Source organism: Papio anubis, chromosome 1, assembly GCF_008728515.1.
Source record: "Papio anubis isolate 15944 chromosome 1, Panubis1.0, whole genome shotgun sequence".
Lineage (NCBI taxonomy): Eukaryota > Metazoa > Chordata > Mammalia > Primates > Cercopithecidae > Papio > Papio anubis.
The window spans coordinates 135832693-135844554 of record NC_044976.1 but is presented as its reverse complement, the minus strand read 5'-3'; the positions used below and the strand labels follow the sequence as shown (position 1 = coordinate 135844554).

The 11862-nt window shown below is 44.0% G+C and overlaps 1 protein-coding gene across 1 annotated transcript; it reads left to right on the top strand.

Moving 5' to 3' along the window:
- Positions 1 to 1361: 1361 nt before the first annotated feature.
- Positions 1362 to 10864, top strand: LOC101010649 (histone H3.3). The gene is made up of 4 exons (XM_003893037.4): positions 1362 to 1489; positions 3001 to 3151; positions 4321 to 4474; positions 10209 to 10864. Exons 2-4 carry the CDS (start codon positions 3024 to 3026, stop codon positions 10335 to 10337), a joined length of 411 nt encoding a protein of 136 aa, XP_003893086.1. The 5' UTR covers positions 1362 to 1489; positions 3001 to 3023; the 3' UTR covers positions 10338 to 10864.
- The last annotated feature ends 998 nt before the right edge of the window (positions 10865 to 11862 follow it).

The window sequence follows — 11862 nt, the reverse complement described above, 5'->3', positions numbered from 1 at the left end:
CTCTTCCTCAGTTAAGTGACTTTGGACAAATCCATTTCTTTCCTCATATCTGATTTCCACGTATCTGTTTCGGGATAATGTTTATGACTAAGATGCTTTGTGAAATCTTCAGATTACAAATCGTTACTGCCCTTCATTTATGAAACTTTCCTCCTTCACTACCCTAGGGGATATTTACATGACCCTTCTATTGAAAACCTTCACACACAGTTGTGAAGCGTCAATACCATCTAGGGACGGTTCAGAGGTTCCAAAGCCAATCAACTGACAAGTCATGAGGATAACTTGGGCCATGAAAAGTCCGTTTCCTACGCTACTAAGAATTGGAAAACAGGTAGATGTACTAATTCCCAAACCATGTTTGACTTCTTTCTGCTGTTTTCAGCCTCTTCTAAACTATGCAGAAGCTGCGGACATTTGACGATCTATATTCGGCAATTCCTTTCCAAAGCAATCCTACCGAAAACAGATCACACGGCCCCACAGGCGGGCAGGACAAGCCACCGGGCCCTGGTGCAGGAGCTGCTCGCTCCACACATTGTTTAGAGGCCGACGCGACACAGCCATCTTGCGTCGGGGCCCCGTCCCCTGATCCTGGAGGCCGACACCGGCGAGAAGCTGCCCTGCACGCAAGCGGCCGGCCCAGGAATCTGAGCGGATCAAGTTGTCTGCGGCGGACTCGGGCCGACCCCGCAGGACCCGGCCGCACTTGGCCCAGCGCGCAGGCGGGAAGGAGGCCGTCGGTCCGCCCCTCCCGCTGCCGCAGCGACCCCGTCCGACAGCGGGCACGGGACGCTGGATTCCTATTTGCCAGCTTCCTGCTGGGGAGCGTTTTCCAATGGGGCGCGGCGACCCGGCCGACCGCGTCCTCCTCCCCCATGCCGCCCGGGTCTCCTCGGAGGCGCGCGCCAGGGCCTGCGCGGGGGCGGCCCCTCCTTCCCCTCCCCGCCGCGACCCGAGACGCCCGCAGGCCGGGCGTTCACCCGCCGCGCCTCCGCCCGCCTTCCCCTCCCCCTACTTCCCTCCGGGCGCCCCAAACCCGGGCCTCGGGGGTTCGACGCCGTGCACACACGGAGCGGGATGGGAGTGCAGGGCCGGGGGCGGGGGCTGGCCGGGGGCGGGCGGCAGTCTCGGCGGGAGCCGGCGGCCCCTCAGCGTGTCTTTTGTGTTTGTACACACACCGCGCGAGGCGGCCTGGAGGAGGGAGCGGGCGGCGCGCGGGGGAGGGGCGAGCGCGCGCCAGCGAACGGGCGCGCGGGGGGAGGGGAGGGGGCGGGGCGCGAGAGTTGCTGTGGGGGCGGGGCCGAGCCTTCCCTCCATTGTGTGTGATTGGCTGGCGCGCGGCGCGGGGGCGGGGCGGCGTGTGTTGGGGGATAGCCTCGGTGTCAGCCATCTTTCAATTGTGTTCGCAGCCGCCGCCGCGCCGCCGTCGCTCTCTAACGCCAGCGCCGCCTCTCGCTCGCCGAGCTACAGCCGAAGGAGAAGGGGGGTAAGTTTCCCCGTCTGCCCGCTTCCCCGGAACCGAGCCCCGCTTGTCGTCAGCCGCGAGCCGGGCCCTGGCCGTGCCGGGAGGGGACCCGTAGCCCCTCCGGCTTAGCCCACAAACTTTTTGGCCCAGAAATGGAGGTAAGAAGCGAGTTTCCCTTTTCCCTCTGACGGCGGCGGCTCCCCAGTCTCTCGCCGCCTCAGCCCAACAGCAGCAACCGCCGCGGCGCCGAGCCTGCTCTCCCTCCTCCCCGCGCCCCTGGCTCCTCTTTCTTCGGTGAAATCCCGCCCGCCGCCCCTTCCCTGGACCCCAGACCTTCACCACGACCCGCGCGGGCCTCTTAACTACCGCCCCCGGGCCCCAGCCCCCAGTTTTCGAGCGGGAAAGGGGTGGAAATCGCCGCCGCTTCGCACCCTGGGGTAACTCGCTTTTTGCTGCCTCCCCACAGTTGTTGCTAAGCTTCACCATCTTGTCTCTCTTCTCTGGTCACCGACCATATTTTTTCCCCCGTTTCTCTCTTCCCCATTTCAAAAAAGCAAGAATTTTTAAAAGAGGGACATTTTTTTCCCTTTTTTGGAGAAGCGGAAACTTGATGCATTTGAAATGCAAAAAAACTTTTGCATTTTGGAGGGCGGCACGTGGCAGGGGATGGGGTATTTTCGAGCGATTTGGTGTTTTGTCTCTTTGGAACGGAATCCGATACGTTTTGCGATTGTTTCCATTTTGTTCTGGTCTGGGAGGCGAGTTGGTTCCTGCTTGAGGCGCTGGGAGCGAGGTGGGCAGGTTAGGGGACCCTGTGCAGAGGGACCCGGAGGAGGCAAAACCAAAAGTTTATGTGGTGCTTGGGGTGGACCGGTCGGCGGATGTCGTGCGTTAATTAAAGCCTGGGTGCGGGGCACTTCATTTCACTGCGAAGCCTGTGAAGACTGGACGCGAGGACGGGGCTTTGTAGAATGCTCGCTGGTGGTAGCTGTTGTTTCTCTCTTGTTTTTTCGAGACGCCTTTTTGTCAACATAACTGTAACGATGCAAAACCAAGAATATTTTCAGATATTTACAGCAATCCATCAACAGCCAGACGAAGGGGGGCAGCCAAAGTCGGGGGGGAGGAAGACCTTTTTTTGCTGTAATTTGGCTAGACCTTCCAGTGGTTTGTGGCTTCGTTCTTTTGACTTGTTTGTGGATGGAATGTTTACAGACATTTCTAATTTCTACTTTAATTAAATAAATTGGATCAAAGGCTGTTCGAGGTCTTTTTGTTTTGCCGTTTGTCGCTCAGAATTGGCGTTTTGAGAGGTGATTGACATTAATTGCTAACAATTTTCTAGTACTCTAGTTTGTTTCAAGAAGATTTTGGGTAGACGTAATCTGCACCCTTTTAAATTATGTAACAATACGAACATTATTTTTTATATTGATCATAATTTCCAGATATGGGGAGGGGGTGATCGTGGCAGGAAAAGTTGTATGTTTAGTAGTTGCATATGGTCATTTTTGATTTTTCCATGCTGGTAGGTAAGTAAGGAGGTCTCTGTACCATGGCTCGTACAAAGCAGACTGCCCGCAAATCGACCGGTGGTAAAGCACCCAGGAAGCAACTGGCTACAAAAGCCGCTCGCAAGAGTGCGCCCTCTACTGGAGGGGTGAAGAAACCTCATCGTTACAGGTATTAAAAAACAGGGAAAAAATGGGACAAAGTCTCTCTGGTATGTATCCATATAATTTAACAAAAAGATGGATAACAGGAAAAGTTTTTGCTTTAGAGAGACTTTTTTTTTTTTTGAACACTTTACTACTTAAATATATGTACTGTATGATCATTTCTATATAACGTTTAGTATTGGGTTTTATTGAAAACGTTTAACTTTGAAGCCATAATCTGACCTACAGGTCTAAGAAGACCTAGTATATCACTGATAATGTTAATGGGATATGTTGACATTTTAGTTAACTATTGTAATTCTTTAAAAATAGTTACGTGTTGCTTTCTTGAATACACTTTTGAGGATATCTTTCCTAGCTTTTGGCAAAATAATAATTTAATCGAAATTGAGTGTTTTATAAAGTTCCTACCCCCTCGTTTACTTGATAAGCTTATTTCCTTCTGTATTGGCTTTTTTGATTGTGAACTAGCTGAGCCACTGTGTTATTAAGGGCATCTGCCATTAGAGGGCAGAAGTTGCCCAGACTTAGCCTCCGCAGACACTACGATTAACTTAAAATAAAAGCTCATACAGTGGAAGAAATAAGTCAGAATGAGAGGTAAATTTCTTGCTGACAATTAGTTAAAAAAAAAATACTTTTCCACGTGGAAGGAACACTGCACAATCGGGTGTATTCAAATTTAGTAATTCATGAGGGATGAATTATAGTCAGAGGTATTCTGGGGAATAGAACTTAAACGCCACAGGTATATTTTTAAATGAAGTTCATTGGGTTGTGTTGGTCATCTTTAAGGGCTCTTAAGATAATAGAGGGTGTAGGGAAGGAGAGTGGCGCTAAATTGAGAGGAGCCAACTTCTTTTTTAGCCTGACAGCTAATACCTTCCCAAGGTTTATATACATGAATAACTTTTTAAAATGAAAATAAATAGGACTTTGATAAACTTCTTGCTAAGAATGCATTTTAATTTCATGCTTTTTGCTTTAAAGGTATTGTTACTCGATTTGAATGTTCACATCTTAAGTTGATCAGTGAAATTTTATATTGAAGCTGAAGAATTGTTGGGTGGTTTATTTTTTGAAAAATTACTGCATTTCATTAAAGCTGCCCACTTACCTTTTTGTGCTATTTATGTTTTTGGTAACAGTTTCTTTATTGTTAATTTTTTAAAGGCCTGGTACTGTGGCACTCCGTGAAATTAGACGTTATCAGAAGTCCACTGAACTTCTGATTCGCAAACTTCCCTTCCAGCGTCTGGTGCGAGAAATTGCTCAGGACTTTAAAACAGATCTGCGCTTCCAGAGCGCAGCTATTGGTGCTTTGCAGGTAAAATGGTGGGTGGGGACAACTCAAGAGAGTTTGTATTCCTGTTGTGTACCAAGAACAGTTCCAAATTGTTGCATATGCTTATATCATTTAATCACAAGCCCGTCAGGTAGTTGATATCATTACTTCACTGTTGAGACTTCAGAAAGGTTGAATTGCTCAAGGTCATACACATAGAAAACGACAAAACCATAATTTGAACCCATTTGACTCCACGGCTTAGTGCACATTCCATTATACCATTTAAAATTTTGAAACATTGCACTAAAAACAATAAAGAAAATCCTCTGGTTTGGTTTATGGATGCTGCAGGACATTAAGAAGAAGTTGAGATTAGAGGTCTATATTTGTAGTAACAATTTCAAACAACAGTGCCTAGAATAAAAGAAATCTGTCTTCAGGTTGTGAAGAAACATATAGGTAGAGAGAGCTAGGATGGGAATAGGCAGTATTAAAGAATTATGCATTAAGATGTAAAAGGATCAGTGAATGGAGGATAGGATTGGATTGGCAAGTTGGGGGGAATAGTGCTTAAAGGTGATACTGGACATGTAAAGGGGCCGGGATTTGCCTGTGGTTTCCTAAAGGGGATTAGGGATTGCCACTTAAATGTGGAGCATATTGAATTTAATCTTCATCTCTAACATGTCAGGACTTAGAGAAATACTGTTCTAGAGATATTTGTTGTTTAAGACAAGACCAAAACTTGAAATTCCTACAGGATACTTGGTAAACTTATGTAGACGTCATTAACATCAATCGCTTAAGTAACCTATTTTATATTGTGTAGTTGGATTCTTTAGATGCAAGTATTCCAGAATACAGTAAAACTACCACCTCCATCAGAAGTGTGCAGTTGGGGGTTGTTAAAAATGCTGATTGCTAAGCACCATTGCAGACCTGAATCAAACTCCGGGGGGGTGGGGGAGGAGGCATCCAGAATCTTAAGTACACTCCATTGGAGGATTTTCAAGGCTGCTGTTGCTGTGCCGGGCTTTTGCTTTATATGTGAGAAAGATATGATAGGTGGATTCTACCCTGAAGTGTAATTGGTCGAGCTGTTTCTATGGTTAGTCTAAACTTCAGTTGATTGGTGAATTCCAGGAGTAGGCATCCATTAAATTCTCAGTTGCTGAAATTTCAGCTACTAAAATCTTCCATGCTTTTACTTAAAACTTTATTTTCTGTTTTAATAGCTGATTATCTTCAGTTCTCATTTATTACTAAATACAGAAACGTTATTAAGATTCGTAAGCATTGGTACAAAGCTGCCAGTATTTTCTAGTTAGAACTGTGCTTAAAGAACACAGTACCGTACTTGAAAAGTGTAGCATTTTTTAGCTTAAATGTCAATAATACAGCCTTTTAAATTGAATGTACTAAACAATCTGGGTAAAAGACTCATCTTTTTAAAATTATTCACATATAAACTTCCATTGTTACTATTGCATATTTGTCATTAAGTGTGGTTGTATTGATTTTAAGCAAAATGTTCACCTCTTCTGTTCACAGTTCTCTTAGTGTTAGCTCTTTATTGAAAAGAGTGATCTTTGTTAAGCTTTTGTGCTTTCTGTTTGCTTCCTTTTTTTTTTTTTTTGAGATGGAGTCTCGCTCTGTTGCCCAGGCTGGAGTGCAGTGGTGTGATCTTCGCTCACTGCAAGCTCTGCCTCCCGGGTTCAAGTCATTCTCCTGCCTCAGCCTCCTGAGTAGCTGGGACTACAGGCGCTTGCGACCATGCCCGGCTAATTTTTTGTATTTTTAGTAGAGATGGGTTTCACCATGTTAGCCAGGATGGTCTCGATCTCCTGACCTCATGATCTGCCCGCCTCGGCCTCCCAAAGTGCTGGGATTACAGGCGTGAACCACCGCGCCCGGCCTCTGTTTGCTTTTTTATGCATATATTTTAGTTATCTTAAAGATACAGAGGGTGGGCCGGGCACGTGACTCACAGCTGTAATCCCAACACTTTGGGAGGCCGAGGTGGGTGGATCACCTGAGGTCAGGAGTTCCAGACCAGCCTGGCCAACATGGTGAAACCCTTCTCTATTTAAAATACAAAAAATTAACTGAGTGTGGTGTTGGGCACCTGTAATCCCAGCTACTAGAGAGGCTAAATCACTTGAACCCGGAAAGCGGAGGTAGCAGTGAGCTGAGATGGTGCCGTTGCACTCCAGCCTGGGCAACAAGAGCGAAACTCTGTCTCAAAAAAAAAAAAAAAAAGATTGGGAGAATTCGTTAATGGAATAGGGTAACAGAAGATCACAATTGAAGTAGAAATCCAAAGGTGCTTTGGTTTTGGCCTTAGAATTACACACTTTACAACTAAAGGATAGGAGGTAGTCCAGTGAGAGAATGGTAGAGGAGAAGTTAGTCTCAGTTTGCCATAGATAATCAATAATTGACTTACTTAAAATATAGTCTTTGCCTTTAATATCTGAGAACTTGAACCCAAATATCATATGTTAAGTGGACAGTGTTGCTTTGAAATGGTAAAAAAGCCGGACTTTGAATATACTCAAAATGTTCTAAACTAATATTTTCTTGTAGTTTTTTTTTTCTTTGCCATTAACTCAAAATTCTTTAAGTCAGAAATTAGTGTGGCAGTCTTTAATTCCCATTACAGCCTTAATGTTTTAAGGGACTTTGGGTTATTTGTAATAGAATTGGAAATGTATGGGTCATGGTCAGATCCTCTGTAGGAGTTGAATCTTCTCTCAGAGCTGACCAGGCACAACCTTTATAAACTAGTAGCCAAGTTCTAAGACAGCAGTGGGAGCCCCAGCTACCACATGCCGCATCTGATTAGTTCTAAGTGATCCCTCTAGAAGGCTACCAGAATCATGGTACCTGGTGGTTTGCCCACATAGTAGCTTGTACCGCATTCCACAAAAGCATTCTAGCTTTCTGTAATCCCGAGGTGCCAGGTTAAGCAAAATTAAACTGTTTTCTTTCCTGATACAATAGCTGATGTGCGTTGTGAGCCCCTAAGGAGGCTACGATACGCCATTTTTTCCAGGATTTCTACCCACTTCTAGAATATCTTAAGAATGAATCTCTGAATATTAAGGACTTTTGCTTTTAATACCTGTAGAATAGGTAAGATGCGAGGGACTAATTGCATAGAATAGAAACATTTTTTAAAAGTAGCAAATAATGAAAATCTACTTGAGGACAAGGCATTTTGAGTATAAAATGAGATTTGTATGAAGTAACTTAAGGGCACCAAAAAATGGCTGATAATGCAAGGTCAGTGTGAGTGCCAAGGAACTAGGAGTTCAGCGTTGCCTGCACTGGCAACAGGAGCGAGAGACGAGTATACGATTTTCTCCTTCATAGAATAGTCTTGAGCTGGGCCTTAAAGGGTAGATAAGTAAAGACTTAGTTGTTAATGACAAATGCTGGAGAAACACACGTGAAAATAGTTCAATTTGAATGAAAGAAACTTGTAGAAGAGTAGTGATAGTGCTAAAGAGGGTGAAGCTGTAAATGTGAATGTACTTTTTTTTTGGAGACAGTCTCACTCTGTCACCTAGGCTGGAGTGCAGTGGCGCAATCTCAGCTTACTGCAGCCTCTGCCTCCTGGGTTCAAGCAATTCTCCTGTCTCAGCCTCCCGAGTAGCTGGGACTACAGGCAAATGCCACCACACCCGGCTACTTTTTGTATTTTTAGTAGAGACAAGGTTTCTCCATGTTGGTCAGTCTGGTCTGAAAACTCCTGACCTCAGGTGATCTGCCCGCCTCGGCCTCCCAAAGTGCTGGGATTACAGGCGTGAGCCACCGTGGCGCCCAGCCTGGAAATTTTTGTTAGAATAAAAATAACAACTATAAGACTGTTTTCTCCCTTAATATATGTTGAGCAGAGAAATAACTTTTCCTTATAGAGAAGGAGAGCCAACTAACCTATCATTTCATGTTCCAAATCCAAAACTGTTGGATTTATGGTTATTTTTTAAAATGGTAATTTCTGCATTTCAGAATGAGGAAGCAGACCAGGCATGGCAGATCACCTGAAGTTAGGAGTTCAAGACCAGCCTGGCCAACGTGGTGAAACCCCGTCTCTACTAAAAATACAAAATTAGCTGGACGTGATGGTGCATGCCTGTAATCCCAGCTACTTAGGAGGCTGAGGCAGGAGAATTGCCTGAGCCCAGGAGGTGGAGGTGGCAGTGAGCCAAGATTATACCACTGCACTCCAGCCAGGGCTACAGAGCAAGACTCAAATCTTTAAAAAAAAAAAAAAAAAAGGCAGATGTTTTGACTTACACTAAAAGATTCTTCAGCTTTTCAGACAGCTATTAGTATACTAACAATTTGAGTTATGAGTTAATTCTAAGTGGAAATGCCCCTTTTTTCCTCTTCACAAGCTAAGTATCAATGATTCATACACTGTCATTTTTGAGTGGTAGTAGGAATAAGATAACTTGAAAGGATCTTACAGTCAAATGGGGAACAACAGATCGATATTAGTACTAGAGGGCAACAAATGCTGGTAATTTTGGGGTACATAGAGGAAGGTACTTGGTAGAGGACAGGGACACGTCTCCTGGGCATAGATCAAAGTGTATAAATAAGGAACTGCCAGGCTGGGCACGGTGGCTCATTCCTGTAATCCCAGCACTTTGGGAGGCTGAGGTGGGTGGATCACGAGGTCAGCAGATTGAGACCATCCTAGCTAACACAGTGAAACCCCGTCTTTACTAAAAACAAAAAAAAATTAGCTGGGCGTGGTGGCGGGTGCCTGTAGTCCCAGCTACTCGGGAGGCTAAGGCAGGTGAATGGCGTGAACCCGGGAGGTGGAGCTTGCAGTGAGCCGAGATCTGGTCACTGCACTGCAGCCTGGGCAACAAAGGGAGACTAAATAAATGAATGAATGAATGAATGAATGAATGAATGAATGAATAAACAAAAACTGCCAGGCAAGGTGGCTCACGCCTGTAATCCTAGCACTTTGGGAGGCCAAGGTGGGTGGATCACGAGTTCGAGACCAGCCTGACCAATGTGGTGAAACCCCTTCTCTACTAAAAGTACAAAAAACTAGCCGGGCATGGTGGTGCTTGCCTGTAGTCCCAGCTACTCGGGAGACTGAGGCAGGAGAATCACTTGAATCCGGGAGGCAGAGATTGCAGTGAGCTGAGATCACGCCACTGTACTCCAGCCTGGGCAACAGAGCAAGACTCCATCTCAAAAAGAAATACGGAACTAACTTATGATAAGTTCTGGAATCAAAAGTACTCTCATGATAAAACGGGTATAAAAGGGAAGGTAGATGAGAAGCATGTGATAAAAACCAGTTCACCATATTATACTACTGGATAAGGCAGAGGTTTACATACTGTGTGAATGGGATTCAGAGTGAGACTAGGCTGGGATGGAGTATTTGGATTGAACATGATTCTGCTTATAAGAATGAGAGTGTTAAATTGGATTTCTTGCTTTATTTGTGATGTTTCAGTTTATTAGAAATCATGTACCATTAGAAAAAGTGAAGTTTCCTAGTAACGAAGTAATTAGACTTGTGTAACTTCATAAAAGACTTAAGCTTTTTTTTTTTTTTAATCTGCTTTTGAGCTTTGTCTCACAGGTTTTAAAATGTAAGCATTTGGTAAAATTGTCAACATTTTGCCCAGTCGTTTTTTTTAAAGGGTTCAAAAACCTTTTTGTTTTAATTCATATAGTTGGGTCTTAACTATTGTAAATAACACCATCAATAAGTTTTTCTTCGTTCCTTTTGCAGGAGGCAAGTGAGGCCTATCTGGTTGGCCTTTTTGAAGACACCAACCTGTGTGCTATCCATGCCAAACGTGTAACAATTATGCCAAAAGACATCCAGCTAGCACGCCGCATACGTGGAGAACGTGCTTAAGAATCCACTATGATGGGAAACATTTCATTCTCAAAAAAAAAAAAAAAAAAAAAATTCTCTTCTTCCTGTTATTGGTAGTTCTGAACGTTAGATATTTTTTTTCCATGGGGTCAAAAGGTACCTAAGTATATGATTGCGAGTGGAAAAATAGGGGACAGAAATCAGGTATTGGCAGTTTTTCCATTTTCATTTGTGTGTGAATTTTTAATATAAATGCAGAGGCGTAAAGCATTAATGCAAGTTAAAATGTTTCAGTGAACAAGTTTCAGCGGTTCAACTTTATAATAATTATAAATAAACCTGTTAAATTTTTCTGGACAATGCCAGCATTTGGATTTTTTTAAAACAAGTAAATTTCTTATTGACGGCAACTAAATGGTGTTTGTAGCATTTTTATCATACAGTAGATTCCATCCATTCACTATACTTTTCTAACTGAGTTGTCCTACATGCAAGTACATGTTTTTAATGTTGTCTGTCTTCTGTGCTGTTCCTGTAAGTTTGCTATTAAAATACATTAAACTATACCTGCTTTTGGTCTTTATTATCAGCCTTGCCCTACAATTACATTCAAAATAATTTCAATATTAAATGCTTTAATAGTCACATATATCTGAGACAAGACTTACTGAGAGATGAGCAAAGTATAGACTTGGTGGCAAAAGGAAACTGGCTTTATTTCTGATTTTTAGAAGCTTGCCACTACCCAGTGGTCTTAACTCTTTGGATATGTTGTCTTCTGAACCAGTAATTCGAAAAGCTAATCAACAGGATCACCTGGAAATAGTGGAATCTGTAAGTAGATTCAACTTTCATGAATGTTTAATAACAAAGTGTGTAACAGTCTTTAGCTCAAAAATCAATGCATTCAAGATCGGGCCATTTTAAGATGCTCTGTATTAACTCTGAACTTAAGCATTAGTAATTCTTAGCCCTGTTTTATTTAGTATTGGTACGATTAATGTGAAATGAGGATAATTAAACCTTCTAAGACTTTCAACACATCCCGTTAGTTGTAACATTTGAGTGTTTGAAACTGCCCTAGAAAGTGATACGAAATGTTAGTAACTATGCCAAGAATAGACTCATGTCAATAAGATACAACCTTGGGCTTGCCTTCCTACTGCTCTTTTTTTTTTTTTTTGAGACGGAGTCTTGCTCTGTCGCCCAGGCTGGAGCGCGTGGCCAGATCTCAGCTCACTGCAAGCTCCGCCTCCTGGGTTTACGCCATTCTCCTGCCTCAGCCTCCCGAGTAGCTGGGACTACAGGTGCCCACCACCTCGCCGGGCTAGTTTTTTGTACTTTTTAGTAGAGACGGGGTTTCACCGTGTTAGCCAGGATGGTCTCGATCTCCTGACCTCGTAATCCATCCGTCTCGGCCTCCTGAAGTGCTAGGATTACAGGCTTGCAGTGAGCTGAGATCCAGCCACTGCACTCCAGCCTGGGCGACAGAGCGAGACTCTCTCAAAAAAAAAAAAAAAAAAAAAAACATTTTTAGCTGTAACTTAAGTCTTTTGACTGTAGG